At 36.1% G+C, this 20134-nt stretch overlaps 1 protein-coding gene across 4 annotated transcripts in view; it reads left to right on the top strand.

Moving 5' to 3' along the window:
• Nucleotides 1-20134, top strand: part of RAB3GAP2 (RAB3 GTPase activating non-catalytic protein subunit 2) — a 100019-nt gene that overhangs the window by 58948 nt on the left and 20937 nt on the right. For all 4 annotated transcript variants that reach the window (XR_007409199.1, XM_049106995.1, XM_025420972.3 and 1 more), the window contains exons 14-23: nt 103-319; nt 886-1029; nt 1235-1317; nt 1655-1719; nt 4708-4798; nt 7032-7159; nt 9595-9811; nt 10192-10289; nt 17403-17508; nt 18981-19141. Coding sequence is in view for 3 of the 4 variants with exons in the window: in XM_049106995.1 (XP_048962952.1) it covers nt 103-319; nt 886-1029; nt 1235-1317; nt 1655-1719; nt 4708-4798; nt 7032-7159; nt 9595-9811; nt 10192-10289; nt 17403-17508; nt 18981-19141 (1310 nt within the window). In the remaining variant the exon portion in view is untranslated. The remainder of the gene's footprint in view (nt 1-102; nt 320-885; nt 1030-1234; nt 1318-1654; nt 1720-4707; nt 4799-7031; nt 7160-9594; nt 9812-10191; nt 10290-17402; nt 17509-18980; nt 19142-20134) is intronic.

Here is a 20134-nt window from a genome sequence, read left to right as displayed (position 1 = left end):
TAGCTTTTCTCAAACCCCTTGCTGAAATATCCCACAGTGCTTCAGAAGGCTGCACTTGAACCTAGATTAACTAATTAGCTTCCCTTTTCCTCCGTCTCCAAGGATATAGAGATGCACAGATCGGTTGGATCCAAATCGTGGAGGACCTCCATGAAAGAGTACCAGAAAAGGCGGATTTTTCCCCCTTTGGAAATACTCAGGGTCCAAGTCGAGTGGCTCAGTTCCTCGTGATCTATGCACCAAGAAGGGGAATCTTAGAAGTGTGGAGCACACAGCAGGGGCCTAGAGTAGGTGCTTTCAACGTGGGAAAGCACTGCAGGTAAGCTGTAAACCCTGGCATTTTCCTAGTGACAAAAAGGAATGCTTTGATTGAAGTTTTTATTAAAGCTCCTTATTAGATTGCAGGTTGTTTGAGAATTGCAGTGTTCTTTATTATGGTTTTCCCTGCAAGTGCCTGCTATCTAATTAAGGATTAAGGATTTAATAACAAAGCCTTACTGAAAAGGCCATGATATGCTACTGAATTTAATAAAGTTACCTGGAGTGCTGCCATTTGTCCCCATCCCTTCCTCAGGCTGTCTCCATGGCTCAAAAGGAGAGATTCCTTCAGATTCCTGTGGTGACGATGTTAAGTGAGGGTGAAGGCTGTGTTTGCCATTGCTACACAGGCCTGACTCATTTCATTTCCTCGCACATTTTACCAAGGCAGAACTTTACCAGTCAGGATCTATTTTTATTATTCTTTGGTATCAGGTCGTGTTTATTTTTCTTATTAGTGCTCCTGAATTGATAATAACGCAGGGGTCCCTACCTATCGTAAAAGCACTTGTGGCATTTCCCCTTTTTCTCTAATATTCTTACCATATTGGTTTGCAATTTCCTCAGGCTTCTGTATCCTGGCTATAAAATAATGGGCTTAAATAACGTTACCAGTCAGAGTTGGCAGCCACAGACTTACCAGATCTGTCTTGTTGATCCAGTGTCTGGAAGTGTGAAAACAGTAAATGTTCCTTTCCATTTAGCCCTGAGGTAAGATTCATGAAGTGTCCCTCCACTGACTTTTCCATCTCTTATTTTGCTGTTTGCTTTGTAGTTACTGTTCCTTGTTTTCTCAGTAGACAGATATCTTTGAAGTTAAGTAGGAAGAATATAAAACGAGAGAGTTGGAGTGTGTCAGACGTAGAAGGAAAGCGATTTCACATTCTATAAGAATTTGTTGTATTTTCTGTTTTAGTGACAAGAAGTGCGAACGAGCCAAGGACATGCACCTCGTGAAGAAACTGGCAGCCCTGCTGAAAACTAGATCTCCAAATCTCGGTGTGTGTCCTTTGTAAAAATAACACATGCTCCTATGTCATTTTCTAAATTTGTAGTGTATTCTACACGCAGCAATCAAAATATTTCAGTTCATTTGCTAGCTGTTTTAATTCCTGGAGATAAGGTGAGGTGCAGATTATCATGTATACTTTTTATTGGAATTGCTCTATAAACATGAGGCATACCCTCTGGGAGATATTAAAATTTGTAACAATAAAACAATAATGTGAGAGCAACCAGGAGTCTTTTAGGCTGATGGTTACAAATATGTGCATTATTCTTTCAGAATACAGTTTACTTTATAATAAAAGTGAAAATTTTAATTTTTTCTTTGTAGATTTGGTTGAAACACAAATAAAGGAATTAATTCTTGATATTAAGTATCCTGCAACAAAGAAACAAGTATGTATGATATGTGAATGTTCCTGCTGAGTAGCTGTGACATATTTCTCTTAAGAAAGTCTTTATTTTCCTTTTTTCCTCCAAACATGATAGAATAACCTCCTCTTTTCCTGTTTTTATTCATGCATCCTTTTTATATTCACATATAGAAGTTCCCATTGTCTTTCCTTTCCTTCTTTCTTTTTTTTAAAATGAAGTAACATTACCATACACATGTGTCCATGTTTTAAACATACACACACATCTATACATGACATGTATTCTGACTAAAGAATAATAACGAACACATGTATGACCACCCATCTTAAGAAATAGAATGTTACCAAGAACTCTGAAGAGCTCTACGTACACCTTTTCAAGCCCCTTCTCTCATTCCTAAGGTAACAAGTGTTGAGAATTTTGTGTTTCTCTCTCTTTTGCTTTTTATAGTTATATTTCTGTATAGCTTCTTTCAGACATTGATGCATTTTCTGCCTTTTAAAACTTTATATAAATGGAGTCATGCTCCATGTCTTCTATGACTTCATTCCTTCGACATTATGTTTCTTTGAGACCTCTATGCTGATGCATGTAGCTGCAGTGGATGTGCACTGAGTCTACCACTATACTTTATTCACTCCTCCTGTCAGTGGACATTTAAGTTATTTCCAGTTTTTTCCTATTACAATGATACTGTGATTGTCCTTGTACATCAGATGTCATGTATCTTTATTTCCCCGGGTGCACATATGCAAGAACTTCTCTTGAGTTTGTGCCTAAGAGGGGAATTGTAGGGGAAGAGCTTCTCTGGCTGTACTCGTTGATGAAAAGATTGCTTCTCAAAATACTTGCACTAATTTATGTTTCCACTCATACTGTGTAAGAGGGCCTATTGCTCCACAGCCTCAGAGTCCCATGGTATTGTCAGACTTGTTGCCTTTTGCCAGGTGGGTGGTTCTAATATGATAACTCACTGTGATTTCTTTCATTCTCACCTTCTCCAAACTCCTCATAATGCTGCTCAGGTTTTAACTCTATCAATTCTTACATAACCCTTCAATCCCCATGGATACCTCTCAACTCCTACCCTACTTCTAATCAGAACTGGAGAGCTAATGGCTACTTGTTCTCTAATTCATGTATATGAATCACAGCTCACCATTTTTTTCCTTTTTACCTCTTTTGAGCTCCTTCAAGTAGGGACCTCCCCAAATATGTCCATTTCATAATCCACAATGACTAGAATAATGATAGATATGTGGGAGAACTTAGCAAATACTGATTTTTTTATCCCCTTTTATTTTCATATTGCAGTGATTTTTCTTAAGTGCTTTTTTATTTTATTATAGAACAGGCAAGTCCCTGTGACTTTTTTTTTTTTTTTAAAGAGACGGGTGGTGGTGAGGGAGTGGGGGTAGAGGGAGACGGAAAGGATCTTAAGCAGGCTATATGCCCAGTGCATAATCCGATGAAGGGCTTGATCTCACAACCTTGAGATCATGACCTGAGCTGAAATCAATAGACTTTTTTTTTTTAAGATTTTATTTCTTTATTCATGAGAGGCACAGAGAGGCAGAGACGTAGGTAGAGGTAGAAGCAGGTTCCCCATGGGGAGCCTGATGTGGGACTTGATTCCACAACCCCAGGATCACAACCTGAGCCAAAGGCAGACAGACGCTCAATGACTGAGCCACCTAGGTACCCCTAATAGACATTTAAATGACCAAGCCATTCAAGTCTCTGTGACTTTAATTAAGTTTTCCATTCTACTGACAGGGCTAATGGGTTCTCATTTTTTCTCAGGGCAAAGTCTTAGTTATGAAAGATGACATTCCTATGATAGATAGGTGGGCATCCAAGAGAGGTAGTTTAGAGAACCTGTAGTAAAAAAAGGAGGGTTATAACTCAAACAAGCCTTCTCATTTTGGTGCCATTTTTTTTCTTATCTTACATCATGGGATAAAAAATTGGGAAAGGTTAGCATACTACAAACTGTCGTGACTTTTTAAAAAACTATACTAAATTGTGTGTGAAACTCTGAATTTTATAAAAAATGCTGAAAGTGAAAGTTGTGTATTGTTTTCAGCACTAAAAGAAAAAAAAATATTTGAGGCTTTGGAAGAGTGAATAATAGGCAAGCCAGCTGCTAGATAGATCAGAGATAATTACATTTTGCTGAGTATTTGCCTTTTTCAGTCACTTTCTTTATATCCACCATGTAGTTGCCTCATCATGGGTTTGATCACCCTCTTGAAACACCCTCTGAGCCCATTTCTTACCTAGACACACATACGCACACACACAGGTGCTTGTGTTACAATCTTTGCGTCATGCTACATTCTCAGCCTACTTTTGAAATTATTTACTCGCATCAATAAAAAAAAAAAGTTTAATGAGCTAATATGAGAGGATAAGTATGAACTTTAACTGCTGTGTCTACCCATTGGTTATTCTGATGGTTGCTTCTTTAGGCATAAAGAGAGATTTTGGAACTGGTGGTGGAGTCTCTTAAGTATCTACTGAGGGAGGGGCAGGAAGGGGAAGGTGGGGTGAGGTAGGGAGCATGTATATGGCCCAGATTCAGCTGGCCATGGTCAGATGCAGTCATTAACCAGGAATTAAGTTGTCATCAGCTTTTATCATTGACACAACAGTAACAGCCTCTGCTTTTCATTTATGCCTGTGGAGTATAGACTTACACTCTTCTTATCAGTGAATAGCTTTGTCATGGTCCCTGTTTCATCTTACCATTCTGTTAAATACAAGTTGCCTTCTAGTTGTTTCATTCTGAGTGTGGACTTTTTGTCATTCCCCCATAATGGGCATGAGATGAAATTGGTTGTATAATACATAAGATGCAACTCTCCTCAGGTATGTACAGGCAAACATCTTAACTATGGAACTTCCCTTGAAAATTTGGGGTAGTAAAGGTGTTGGTATAAATATAAAATTTAACAAACAAAACCATTGCCTTCTAATTGTTAGAATTGCTCAATATCTTTCTCCTAGGCTTTGGAAAGCATTTTGGCAAGTGAACGTTTACCATTTTCCTGCCTTAGAAACATCACTCAGACTTTAATGGACACTTTAAAAAATCAAGGTAATAAGCTTTATACTGATTGGAGGTTCTGGGCTTCAAATTTTGTAATTGATTACAAAAAGCTATTACTGCTTATGATATCATCATGTTACTTCAATGTGGAAATAATACATATAAGAAATAAGAACACTTATTTCATACCTTTAGTATTTGGAGACTTTTTTATTCCCTATTTGCTGATCTTCATCTCAGCTTTCTCTGAATATATACTGTTTCTTTCTGTTACTATTTCTTTTAAAATATTTCTACTGTGAGGAGAGACACCAGTATAGGATGGTGAGAAGTCATTATTCTGATACAGTTGTACACATGTGAAAGCCATCAGCATGAGAGAAAGTTAGCTGGTGGTATGCAAAAAATAGACAGGCTTTCTTGCTGTCACTAGTCTTTTATTTAACTTTGTGGGAGGAGAGCAAGTTCTGTAGATGAAGCATTCTTTAAATTTTGTTTTGATTGAATAATGATTTTTAAAAAGTAGGCTTTGAATTAATGTTCTGTTTAGTGTGTGGAATCCACATTTTCTCCTCCACTTCCTCTTCCTCAACCTTAAGGACTTCCAAAATCAGACTATGAGTAAATTATTAGTTCTGAGTTTGCTGGTTGTTTCTTACAGCTCAAAATTTGTTTGAAAAAAAAAATTACATCCTCTAATTGTGGGATTTTTAACTCCATACTCTATCCAGCTGACCCGGCAAAATTCAGTTTATCCTGAATTCCTAACATCAATTAAATTATAGTGTGTAATGTGTAGACTTCATCTAGCTGTGACTTTTTGCTTGTCATGTTAATTGTATAAAGCCAACTTTATATTTACATACAAGCCAATTAAAGTGGTTTAATAAACAGATCATAGTATCCCCTTTCATGACTTTAAACATCGTAGTGTTGAGATTTTTTTCAACACATGTTTAAAGCTGACTTTTGGAAAATAGTGAATTTCTTTAGTGCATACGATTTGTTAGAAATATCTCTTTTAAAAAGCAGTGTGCTTGTAAAGCTTGATGCTTATAAAGCCATACCTCAAGGCTTTACCAGAGTCTCAAAATTTATTAAATCAGTTTGTCTTGCAAACCAGATACCACTGATGGAATTCTGTAAAATCACTAGTTTCAAGTTCTACCCATAATTGAGATGCTAAAAAATTTTGCCTATTTAATTTGCTATGTTGTATTGTAGCTATACCAACTCTTGGAGGTAAAGTGTCTGCCTTTTAAAAGAATAATTGTTTTAAATTAGATGATAAATATTTAAATTATCATGCAGAAATATAGAGTATTTCTCTAGCATTAATCTTTTTTTAAAAAGCCTGATTGACAGAGAATTTTTTTTTTAATTTTTATTTATTTATGATAGTCACAGAGAGAGAGAGAGAGAGAGGCAGAGACACAGGCAGAGGGAGAAGCAGGCTCCATGCACTGGGAGCCCGATGTGGGATTCGATCCCGGGTCTCCAGGATCACACCCTGGGCCAAAGGCAGGCGCCAAACCGCTGCGCCACCTAGGGATCCCTGACAGAGAATGTTAAGTAGAATTGTACTTTGGTTTCTTTACCAGCCTTGAGAATAGATCTGTCACAGTCCAGAGTTTGTGCTTGAATCCAAGTATCTTTAACCACCACAATGGTAAAAACCAGGCAGCTTTCTATTCATCTGTCCTCTGTCTATTGGCATAATAGGCAACATATAAGTTATGGGGTAGTGAAGAGTATTTTCAAAGCTGTTTTCAGATCATTTTTTAAAAATTTGAGTATTAGACTAAGATAGCTCTTTTTTTCCTTTCCTCTCTCTGTGCCTCCCCCACCCCCATCCCCCACCACCCCAATACTAGTATGCCTTATGTCTTTTTAAAAAAATATGGAGGGCAGCCCTGGTGGCCCAGCGGTTTAGCACAGCCTTCAGCCCGGGGTGTGATCCTGGAGACCCAGGATCGAGTCCCATGTTGGGCTCCCTCCATGGAGCCTGCTTCTCCCTCTGCCTGTGTCTCTGCCTCTCTTTCTCTCTCTCTCTCTGTCTCTCATGAATAAATAAATAAAATCTTAAAAAAAAAAAGTGGACATTTTTCCATGATGGAAAAATTAATCTTTGTCTTAGTAATGTTATATCTTAAACATCTCAGTATTTAATAAAATAGAATATCAGAGAAGTATATAATACTATGACTATTAATGAAAGAAAAACCTTTTTGTGAGTCTTTTAAACATGTCTCTTTAATGTATTTTTTCTTCCACCTTTTAGATCTTGAGTCTGTTGATGAAGGATTGCTACAGTTTTGTGCCAATAAACTGAAATTACTCCATCTTTATGAGTCTGTCAGTCAGTTAAATTCCCTTGATTTTCATCCAAACACACCATTCTCAGATAATGTAAGTCCATTCCTCATTATACAGAATATTCTGATTATTTTTAATTTTTTAACTGATAGTAAAGAAGTAGAAAATTAAAGATTTTTATGAAGTGGAAAGGTGTATTTTCTTTACAAGACCTGCTGGTTCTCTGTGCCTTAGTATTTATATTAATTTTGCTATTATTGTTAATCCATCTTCACTATCCAAGAAACATTTGATTTCTTTGAACTCACTTTTTAAGGTTGCTTCTTACAACATAATGACAAGATTTGCCAATTAAAATATATTCAGCTTGCTGAAGTAGCAAAACTAATTTCTTTTAAAGAAAATTAAAAAGATTTTGCCAGACAGAAGAGACTGATTTTTCTGTGGTGGTGTTGTGAACAAACTCATATAGCTTGTTTTGTTGTCTACTACATAATGACATATTTTTTTAAAAAATTCTGTCTTGGGGCACTTGGGTAGCTCAGTGGTTGAGTGTCTGCCTTTGGCTCAGGTCATGATCCCAGTGTCCTGGAATTGAGTTCTGCATCAGACTGAGCCTGCTTCTCCCTCTGCCTATGTCTCTGCCTTTCTCTGTGTTTCTCATGAATAAAATATATTTTTAAAAAAATTTTGTCTTACATCAAAGTGTTTAATTATAGTAATGTTCTGTGTTTTCATTCTGCAAAACACAAAAAAATGGCAGCACCTTATAATCTTCATTATAGTGCAGTATCACTCATTTTGGGGGCATGTGTACAAAATTCTTACTTTTCATACAAAGAAATAAAGTTTCCTTAATAGAGAATAAAGAGAAATGTAGTCCTCTCTTTCCCTCAGATAACTGTGTGACTATGGATGGGTTGCTTGCCCTTAGGGCCCATATCTTCCACTTATCTAAAGGAAAATCATTATTTCAGTGATTTTAGTGATTTGTCAAATCACTGATATTACTTATGAAAAGATATCTTGTGTATCTGAAATTTAATGGAAGTTTAAAGTGGAAACCTTTTATTTTAAATATATGTGAATACAAATTTTTAAACAGAAATGAAAGTTTTTCTCTCTGTATTGGAAACCACTTTATACATTCTAACATCTTTTTTATCCTTGGGATTATAGATGGATTTCATAAAGCATTTTAACAGTCTTCATATTATTCTGCAGTTGTCTTTAAACAAAGCCATTTTTCAGGATCTTTTTATTTTTCTTTCTACTTCAGCATTAGTAAAAAATCATTTCAAACAACAAGAAGGTTCAAGTTGACTGAATTATGTCTATAGGATTGCCTAGACATTTCATAGATTCTTTCATGCCTAAATGTTTCATAAGATCCAAACTTTCCTACTTTGCCAAAGAAGGTTAAGTATATGCCATTAATAATCCCCTACAGAATTCATTTCAACTTGATATCCCCAACACAGCATGCAAAGATAAAAGAAAAATTAGAAAATTTAAAATATCAGTTGCCTGATTGTTCTTTTTTAAAACACTTTTTAAGATTAAAATTATATTTGCTGTGAATTAATTTAGATCCTTCAAAAAATGTACAGTCAGCTTCTAAGCTGAATGGCTAATCTTGTGCATATAAAACTAAAATTCAAGTCTGGAATTTTTGTTACTGTGGGGTTCATATAAGTTCATATAAGCTCCTATAAATTCAGTATAGCATTGAACTACTGGTGTGTGTTCATAGCAGTCTGCAGTTCACTACTTGTTTTTAAAAACAACAGCCTTGAGTAAATAAGTAAATGAAAGTTGCATTCTTAAGAGCAGGTTTATCGTGCAGCATGGGGGGAAGAAAGTTTTGCTTGCTATGGTGAATTTATGGTCTTTTAAGCGTGTTTGTGTGTGTGTGTGTGTGTGTGTGTGTGTTTATCCCTAATTTAGAAAAATAATAGTAATATCAGGAGACGTTTTTGCACATGTGGTCTGTAAAAATAGTTTGAAAGGCTGGCAGGATGTATCTGTGACTTTTCAATCTCTGTATCCCTGAGAGCCATATAGAGGATATATGTCTAAGATACAATGAGGCTTGATTTCCAGTATTTTTTATTGTATTGTGTTTATGCTGCTTAATAAATAAACATTGAATTTCAGATAGGCCTTTACTTAGTCACAAGAGTTGCAGTTGATACTCTTGCAGTTTTTTTCCTCATTGTAAATTTAATACAATTTTAGTAAAATCCAAACATTTTAGAAGAATATAGAGTATTCTCAATAAATTGTATAAAAATGGTACTCTTAGTAATATGTAGTGTTTCAAGGTTAGTTCAAGTTATTTAGCATTGAACTCATGAATTTGTGAGTAAAATTTTAAGCAGAGTACATTATACCTATCACGTAAATTAACAAGTCATCATTTGCTTATGTGCTTGCATTTCACTTGAGATGATGGGGTTGACTCCTATGGCAGAGTCATGGGAAGAGATATGATGTACTCAAAACTTTTTTTTTCCTATTTTTTTAAGGACTTGGCTGTGTTACTGAGGCTTGACGAAAAAGAACTGCTTAAACTCCAGGCATTACTAGAGAAGTACAAAGAGGAAAAAACCAGAACTACTACCGTCCGATTTTCTGATGATAAAGATGGTGTGTTGCCTGTAAAAACATTCCTGGAATATTTAGAATATGAGAAAGACACGATCAACATAAAGAAGATAAGTGAAGAAGAGTATGTGGCTTTAGGTAGGTGGAATGATAAACTGCTCTTTGAATCCTGCGTCTTCCAGAGGAAAGCCTGGGAAGAGTTTACAGCATCTCAAAGATTTAGTTTGTTTTAAAATTAACCTAAGAATTTAATGTATACTGAAAAGTTAATAAAAGATACTCTGGATATGTAGGCACTATGTCCTAAGTTTTATTGGCTGATACATATACTAAAGAGACAGTGTTAGATATGTAATGATTTGCTTTCTGCTTTAAAGTCAAGCAAAATTGAGACATTAATTTCTTTTTCTCTCATGCTGTTTTGCTTCTCTAGAGATCCTGATTCAGTTCAGGAAGAATGTTAGTCCAAATGATAAGTAATCATTGGTTAATGCATTTTGCTTTTGTTTTACTACTAGGCAGTTTCTTTTTTTGGAAGTGTTTGCATGGAGAAAGCTCTACCGAGGATATGTGTCACACTCTGGAGTCAGCTGGACTTAGCCCTCAGCTGTTGTTGGTAAGCTTTCTTGTTTTTGCACGTTCTTCATCCCTGCTCATGTCATCCAGAAGCGTCAGTCCTTTTTTTTTTTTTTTTTAAACCATTGTTTAAACCATATCATAGAACATATATGAAAACTTTCCAAAAGTGACCGAGGAAATTTATAATCACTATATTTAATTGAGTAATACTATTTTATTTTTCTGATTCCCTGTAAATTATAGCAGGCATATTCCATGGTCGGCCTAAAATTAATTTAAAATCTGACATGTATAGCAGATTATGATCATCAGTGAAAATGATCACATTAGAAGTAAAAAAGATCTTTAGGGAACAAAATCACCTTCCCCTTAGAGCAATATGGAATTGTTACCAAACATTCCCAATTTTGAATATAGGTTAGGTTTTAGTCTCTGTGCTATAATAAATGTAAAACAAAAGAATCACTCAGTAGAAAATGACAACACTAAATGTTTGCCCTTCTGCACAAGACAGGGGAGGTGAGCTTGCCGTCCTCCCTTCTCTTTAACCTAACCTCTCACATACTCACATACATATTCCATGTCCCCACTAACACCTTACATTTTGTTCAGGATCTGGGCAGTCTCCTCTGTGAGCTTGATGACTATGTTCATGTATTGTTTTAACTGAACATTTACATCCTTTAAAAACAAATTCCAAAAAATAAATAAATAAATAAACAAACAAATAAATAAATAAAAACAAATTCCATTTTTTGTTACTTTATAGTATGTATGTCAGGAAGTAAGGCACTTAAAGATATACATAGGTTTTACATGGGTATTCATAACCAATTTATTTGTAATAGCCCCAAACTGCAAACTATACAAATATCCTTTGGTGAGTGAATGGCTAAACTGTGGTACACCTTTACCATGGAATACTCCTCAACAATAAAGAAGATTAACTATTGATTCCCACAAACCTTGTGAATGAACCACAAGGAAAATACACTGATTAGAAAAATGCCCATCTTAGAAAGACATGTACTTGCATGATTCCATTTTTGTAACAGTCATGAAATAGCACTGTTCTAGAGATAGAGAAGAGGTTAGTGGTTGCCAACAGTGAGGGATGAGCAAGGGGAGTGATGGATTGGCTGTAAAGGGTTGACACAAGGGAGTCTTATGCTGCTGTACATAGTTGAGTGCTTGATCGTGGTGATCAAAAGCTACACATTTGATAGAATTGCATGCACACACACATGGGTGCATGTGTTACTGGTGAAATTTGAGTAAGCTCTGTGGATTTTACCAATGTTAATTTCTTGATTTTGGTATTGTGTAGGATGTCAGCATTAGGGGAGGCTGTCGAAAGGATGCGTGGGACTTTGTTGTGCATTTTTTTGTACCACTAGTGAATCTGTATTATAAAATAAAAAAAAGAGGCATATCTTATTCAGAGTTGAGTACAGAATACTTATTTTTACTTTGTGTTCAATAGCATCAATAAAATGCATTAGATCTGGGGTTCAAGAAACCTTGGGAAAAAATGAACCTCACATCTTACCTCAAGCCATACGTAAAGATTAACTCAAAATGGAACATAAATATAAGAGCTAAAACTATAGAACTTACAGAAGAAAACATAGGAGAAAGCTTGATTTGGGCAGAGATTTCAAGGGATGCAAAAAAGCATGAACATGAAAAAATATTGATCAATTACACTTCATCAAAATTTAAAACTTCTCTGTTTTAGAATTGTTAAGAAACTGAAAGGCAAACTCTTCCTTTAAAACTTACTTAACTTATTTAAATGAATTGAATATACATTAAGAAAGAATTTGTACCATTCAATAATAATACAGTAAGGAAAGCAAATGATTTGAACAGTCACATCACCAAAAAATATACATACAAATGGCAAATGGTCACCTGAAAGGTGATCAGCATCACTCGCTATTAGGAAAATACCACATAAAACCATAGTAATCTCTATCTCACGAAGGTGACTAAAATGAAGACTACTTATTAGTAGCATTAAGTGTTGAAGACGTGGAAATCAACTGTCACCACCGCTAATGGGAATGCCAACTAATGCAACTTTGGAAAATAGTTAAAAAGTTTCCGGGACACCTGGGTGGCTCAGTTGGTTAGGCATCTGCCTTTTGTTCAGGTCATGATCCCAGGGATTGAGTTCCATGTTGGGCTCCTTGCTCAGCAGGAAGTCTGCTTCTCCCTCTCCCTGCTCATGCTTTCTATCACTTGCTCTTGCTCTTTCTCTCTCAAATAAATAAAATAAATAAATAAATAAATAAATAAATAAATAAATAAATAAATAACCTTTTAAAAAGTTTCTTATAACGCTGAACAGAGATTTACCATAAAATACAGCAATCTCAGTCCTAGGTATTTATCTATGAGGAATGAAAATATGTTCACAAAGATTTGGAATAAAATGTTAATAGCAGTTTTGTTCATTATAGCTCAAAGTGCAAACAGTCCATATACCTACCAACTGATAAGTGGATAAGTTGTGGTATATCCATACAGTGGAATGAACTGATATGCAAAGTAACTGTGTAATAAATAAATGAATGAATCTCAAAAACATCACACTAAGTGAAAAGATCCAGAAACAAGACTATCTACTGTATGATTTTAGTTGTATGAAATACTAGAATAAGCAAAAATATAGTGACAGAGCAGATGGGCTTTTGCTGGAAGATGAGGGTGGGACTGGCCTCAGGGAACTTCAGAAGGTGAAGATATGCTTTACTGTGTTTTTGGTGTTGGCTACCCAACTTAAAATGAGTGAACTTTATTGTAAACATGTATGTGTTGTAATAATGTGATATGTAGGAAATGTCACTATTTTAAATCTATAAAGCTGTGATCTTTATATATATTATTGTGCTATAGAATTTATAAAATGAGTTCTAATTTTAAATTCTTTTTAAAATTCTCTGACTCTGAGAGATTGTATTTCATGCATTCCAAATGAGTGGTCGCTTTTTCCTTTGCTTTTCTCAAATACTTTGTGGTTAGGTGTTTTTTTTTTTTTTTCTTAAGTATTCTATCAATAGCTGAATGCTTTTAAGCAGTTGTGTAAGTTTTTAAAATCCTATTGAGTACAGAGAAATGCATTTTCACTGAAAGCATGTAATTAATAGCAATGAATCAGAAGGAAAGGGGAAACCCCTTCAAAAAAAAAAAAAAAAAAAGCTCAAGAATTAAAGTAAGGAATTGCATACAGGAGTGCCTGCGAGGGTCAGTGAGTTAAGTGACTGCCTTGAGCTCAGGTCATGATCCTGTGGTCCTGGGATTGAGCTCTGAGTTGGGCTCTCTGCTTAGTGGAGAGCCTGCTTCTCCCTCTCCCTCTGCCTGTCCCCCCCCCCCCCACTCCTGCTCTTGCTCTCTTTCTCTTTTGCTCGCTATCTCAAATAAAATATTTTTTAAAAAAAGAAAAATTGAATGTACAATAAGACAAGCTTTTTAAACAAGCCTGCTTGTTCATTTTGGTCATATTGATCAGAGAAAACAGCAGCTAGCACATTCAGGCTGTGACTAAGCTGCCTGGCCTTGGACAAATTAAGTGCAGGGGTTCCGTGTGCCCACTTAGTATGCATCTTGCTTACATCTTGCTGATTCCCAAAGCCGTTAGTGCCAGTGCCAAAATATTAACTGATGACATTTTTAAATTTAAGAATTTAAATTTAAATTTTAAATTTCAAATAGTTTTTTTTTTAAAGAATAAATGTCGGGATCCCTGGGTGGCGCAGCGGTTTGCCGCCTGCCTTTGGCCCAGGGCACGATCCTGGAGACCCGGGATCGAATCCCACATCGGGCTCCTGGTGCATGGGGCCTGCTTCTCCCTCTGCCTATGTCTCTGCCTCTCTCTCTCTCTGTGTGTGACTATCATAAATAAAAATTAAAAAAAATAAATAAAATAAATAAAGAATAAATGTCTATTGTATTACATTAAAAGAGTAGTAGATTTTTTTTAGGAATTAGGCATATAAAAGTCATAAATAAAAGGTGTTAGGTCTTTCAGCAAAATATATTATTGGTGTTATAAAGACATTTGAAATGCTAATAATGTTCCTATTTTCTGAAATATTTAAATGGGGGTTTTATTGGAATTATGTTCGTGAAGAAACTTGCTATCTATTATCTAGTTTGTGTGTATATATTTTTTTAGGTTGTGTATATTGACAAATTTGGAGATAGTTCTAGATGTATTATGCCCACCGATTTTTCTGTAAAACTTACATTTGATTGTCAGTATTTTATTATTTTGCAATTCACAGACAATAGCATGATAGTTTTTAAAATGTTTAAAACTATAATTACCTTCAGTGGAATTTTATCAAGTTTTAATTCTGTGTACAAAATAGACCTAATTTTCAGGAAAGACTAGAAAATAAGGCTCATTCAGAAAACTGACAAAATAAGTTTAAGTAGAGACAGGGCTAACAGATGTCTTCTTCATGTTCTGTCAGCATTTCTGCTGAATGGGGAGGATTAAAACATCTGGGATGTTAATATCACAGGAAGAGGAGGATACTTAGCAAAAAGTAAAGTTCATTAGAGATTAGAAATATCTACCAAGAACCTGAGGGATTTTCTGTTTCATTCTTACATATAGTTTTTACCAAGTCTTAGATACTGCTTGACTTAGAAAAGAGAAATTAACTAAATTTCCTCTCAAAGTTTCTCTTAATAAAAATCTAATACTCACATATCACCTGGTAATATGTCAATTTGTGACATTTATATGTAAAATAACATAGTATACATTTATAATATGAATATCCACACTAAATAATATGATGTGACATTCTTTGCTATTCTTTGAAAGGATATTTTATATTTACTACTTCTAGAGATTGCTATCTTCTGTATATTGTCTTTTTATGTTATGTATGTCTATATGTTTTTATATGGTATCTTATCTCTGTATTCTCTTTGATTATTTTTCTCTTTTTACCTTAAATTTTCCGGAAGCTTAAAAAACAATCTATTGCTTTTAAGTGATACTAAAATTATATCATTGTGTTCTGATGGCTCTCGTGGCATCCTCTGTTTCACACTGACTTTTTAGATGCTAACTGAAGCATAACTAATTAGATTTTTAAAGTTAATGAAAAACAAGGGGAACATCCACTAGGTTAAAAGCAAAGATTACCTTGCATCAGAGTTAGAAACAGGGCTGACAGAGAGAGATAGAAGGAGAGTTAAATAGAACAGGGTTTTTTGTTTCAGGATTTACTAAATAAAGGTGATGGTAGATAGGGGGAGTGGTTAGTTGGAGAGAAAAATAGAAGAGTTTATAGTATGAAGAGAGATTCAGGTCGTGGCATTTAATTTGTCTAAGTATGATTTAGTCTGCAGTAACCCTTTGGGTTGCCCATGTTTTGAGCATTTTGAAACTTTGTTGCTGGTGTAGAGATGAATCAAGCTTTGCAAGACATAAACCCATAGATGTGTTTAGAAACCTGGTGTGCTCTTAAAATATTCTGGTCATATATTTTGTGCCTAAAATTAATCAGAATGAACCCAAAAGATAAATTCTACCTTTCCCCCTCATTTCCTTTTGATTTGTTTTCATAGCCCATGTGTGTTCAAAATACCAAGACAGGCTATTTTCCAATTGGTTTTGGAGTGTCTTTGTTGCCTATACAGGCAACTCATTTTTTAGCTTGCCTAGTAGTTACAAGTAGCAGTGTTGTGTGAGGTAAGGAGAAGGTCAAGAAGAGAAGAGGGAAATCACCTTGATAAGTAGATAAAGTCAGTCAAAATTTTGTGGACCACACAGGGTGTGTTGTGTGGCAAGTGGAATGAACGTGGTATAATATGACCCCATTTTTATCAAGCGGTGACCATCTCTCCCCCATGCCAGCCCCATAATGCTCTGTGTATAGCTGTACTTAGAAATACACAGACAAATATGAAAGCACGTCTTACACATATATTGTCTTACAAATCTACAAATTATGAAAGCACATGTTTGGTTTTAAAAAAACAGGTTTCTGGATAGGATGAGATAGAAAGGAGGCTGACATAGAGACATAGAGGGTTAAACTGAAAAAGGATAATAGACTCCTTTTGAAAGTATATTTTTTACTTGTACATATTATACATACGTGCCTATATATACAGGTACAGTTTTTTAAAGAGAAAAAAAACATGCATGTGAGAGTCAGGCACATCTTGGTTCAGACTTCAGTCCTGACTCATTAGCTATATGGTGCTGGGTAAGTTACTTTTCCTTTTCATCATTTGTAAAATCCGGGAGACCATCCCTGCCACAAGGTTGTTGGGATTGACCAGGGTGATGCAAGTACTTCCATCTTCTGGCCTTTGGGTTGTTCTCCTAAGTTAATTTCCTTCACACACTACTTCAACTTCTACTTTTCTGAATTTTTGAAAACTATTTGTACTAATATATTTAAACTGGTAGTCAACCTTTTATTTTCAAGGTTTTTTTTTTCTTACATGAATGTCCTGCAGAATTAAAGTAACCACGCCTTTCATAAACACCCGTACTGACAGGTGTGATGCCATGCCATTCAACTTCTCATAATCCCAGAATTATCTATGTACACATTTTGTACATCTTAAAATATTTAAGAAGATATGTTTGTTCATAGGCATCTTAAAAGTCACTTATATTGACTTCGGTGTTTTTGCTTAAAATCTGTTTCTCATAACTTATTAGTGAGTTAAAAACTAGAATCTGATAGTTTACATATCTGTTCACCATTGCCAAGTCCACAGCACCTTGTGGCCAATGTCGAATAAGGTCCACAGCTCCAGATCCTTCCTTTCCTCCAATCAGCCGAGTGGCTTCTTGCCAATCTACAGCTAATTTAGGCTAACTTGGTAGTAATCTTTCTGGCAATATGCTCCCTAATCAAAGCTTAACCTGGAAGGCAGTACTTATCCCAAAGAAGAAATGGAAATGGTGGAATTTACATATCTGACAGATGATAAAGAATCTCTTAAGTAGACAGAGTACCTTGTTCTACCCCTCATGTTATGTGACGTAATAAGCAGCCCCTTATTTTTCACCCTGAAGGACGAAATCACTCATAAACACATGTGTTCTCTTGAAAATTACAACATTTTGTTTTTCTTATTACTGAGAATGACTTAAATTTAATTTCAGTCTCTGCTCCTGAGTGTTTGGCTTTCTAAGGAAAAGGATATTTTGGATAAACCACAATCTGTGTGCTGTCTTCATACAATGCTGTCCCTCCTAAGCAAGATGAAAGGTAACATGCTGGTGGATGTTGCAGTTCCGTGGGCCCTGAGATGCAGGCTGCTGCTCTTAGAGATGTAGATTATTATATGAAAAACCACATAAATGGGAGGGGAGGATACTTTCTGTTAGTAAAAGGAGTGTACACTACAGTGTCCAGAACATTTTTCTAGGGATCTTTTTAAAAATATTTTAAAATATTTCTATTAATATTTCTATTAATAAGTAGAAAGCTCTCAATGCATTCAAAGTATGCTTTATAAAAATTAAATTCATATTTCATCATCAAAAATAATGTGATACAGGCAGCCTGGGTGGCTTAGTGATTTAGCGCCGCCTTCAGCCCAGGGTGTGATCCTGGAGACCCGGGATCAAGTCCCATGTTGGGCTCCCTGTATGGAGCCTGCTTCTCCCTCTGCCTGTGTCTCTGCCTTTCTCTCTCTCTTTTTCTGTCTCTCATGAATAAATAAAATCTTTAAAAAAATGTGATATGAACAATGCATTATTATTTTTTATTTTTTTTAAAGATGTATTTATTCATGAGAGATGCAGAGAGAGAGAGAGAGAGAGAGGCAGAGGGAGAAGCAGGCTCCATGCAAGGAGCCTGACATGGGACTCGATTCCGGGTCTCCAGGATCAATCACATCCTGGACTGAAGGTGGCGCTAAACCGCTGAGCCACGGGGGCTGCCCTTTATTTATTTTTTTAATAAGATTTTATTTATTTATTCATGAGAGAGACACAGAGAGAAAGAGTCAGAGACACAGGCAGAGAGAGAAGCAGGCTCCATGCAGGGAGCCCAATGCGGGACTTGATCCTGGGTCTCCAGGATCAGGCCCTGGGGTGAAGGCGGTGCTAAACCGCTGAGCCACCCGGGCTGCCTGAACAATGCATTTTTAATTCATTGAGGTAAATCATACGATCTTTGGTAGAGGCAATTTTTAAGATTCTTTTTGACCTCATTAGAATAATCTTTTATATTATATATAATATATATAGTCTGTTTTATTAGAACATTATTTAACATTTTATTAAAACATTCAATAGTAGTTTTCAGCAATGATGAAAATATTCCAGAGATTTAAAGTTGATTCAGAAGCAAGACAACTAACACAACCTAAATAAATGGAATATAAATATTCTGATAAAAGAAGTTGTGGAAGGTGCTTGGGTGACTCGGTTAAGCGTCTGTCTGCCTTCTGCTCAGGTCATGATCCTGGAGTCGTAGGATCAAGCCCCATGTCAGGCTCCATGCTCAGCAGGGAGCCTGCTTCTCCCTCTCCCTCTGCCTCTTGTGCTTATGCTCTCTCTCTCTCTCTCTGTCAAATAAATAAAATCTTTTAAAAAGTTGTGAATTTCTTTTCTAATTCAGAAATATACAAGTATATCACTGAGATATTTAGTTTCAGTGTATGTTTAATGTTAAAGATTGAACAGAAAGAATTGACAAGTTGAGTTTCTTTAACTTTCTCTTTTTGCCTTTAGTGGCCATCGACGAGACCTGGGATTCCCAGTCTGTGTCCCCTTGGTGGCAGCAGATGCGCACAGCTTGTATTCAGTCTGAGAACAATGGCGCTGCCCTGTTGTCTGCACACGTTGGGCATTCCGTTGCCGCACAGATCTCAAACAGTATGACTGAGAAAAAAGTAAGTGAGAAAGGGGCGTACTTGTCCTTGGATAAGCTGGATTTGTACCTGCCCAGCCTGCTGAGGGGCTGCTTTGCCTTGCCTGGGGCTGCAGTGTCTTTGGTGTTATGGAACATCTCGAGTTTGAAATATGTGTCCAGCAGGTTCTCATTTGTCTTTTGCGGAGTGAGGGGTGCAGCCCTTAACTTGTTTATTCAGATGACATGCATATTTGAACTTTTCCATTACCTCGTACTTTTCATCTCGAGGGGAAAAGTACTGTAGTTGGAGGGCAGAGATGTGACTCTGCCAATGGCAGGTGATTTGTGGTAAGTCCCTTAAACATGAGCTTCCTGCTTCAGGTTCCTCATCTGAAGGAGGTCAGGGTTCCTCATCTGAAGGAGGCAGGTTAGACTGCATTATTTCTGAGGTACTCTGAAGTTCTGTATAGTTGTATTTATAGCCCTCCCCTTTTATAAACAAAAGTTGTTTTGGGCAAGTAGCGTTGAAGGATTCAAATAAAAGTTTCCTTTTGACCTTTTGCTTTGTGGTTTTCCCTCATCTCTTGAAGACTCAAATTTATTAAAAAAACAAACAAACAAAACAGACATCTCTTGTATCTCATGGTAGATCAAATAATTTTTTTCCAGAGGGATGTTGCATTTAATCAGATGAGTCACTGAAATAGGCCTGTAGAGATTCACTTAACATTGTGAATCTCAGTAGTATGTATGCTAAATTTAATATTACTGGCCTAAGATGTTTATGATAATGGAGAGAAAAGAAATTTGAGGCACATTTTGTATATCGGTGGGTGCGTTCTCAAAAGTACACTACCAGCACTATCCCGGTACTGACAGAAAAAAACGTGGCCCTTGTCAAGGATGGCTCTGCACACTTGTCGAAGTACACACTGGGTGAATCAGGCGTTGCTGCAGGTCTTTCTGTAAATGTCCAGACTCTGTCACTGTTGCCCCCAAGTCAGTCATGTTCCATCCAGCTACGTAGTAATAT

This window comes from Canis lupus, chromosome 38 (genome assembly GCF_003254725.2).
Source record: "Canis lupus dingo isolate Sandy chromosome 38, ASM325472v2, whole genome shotgun sequence".
Lineage (NCBI taxonomy): Eukaryota > Metazoa > Chordata > Mammalia > Carnivora > Canidae > Canis > Canis lupus.
The sequence above is the reverse complement of the archived record's forward strand: the minus strand, read 5'-3'. Positions and strand labels throughout refer to the sequence as shown.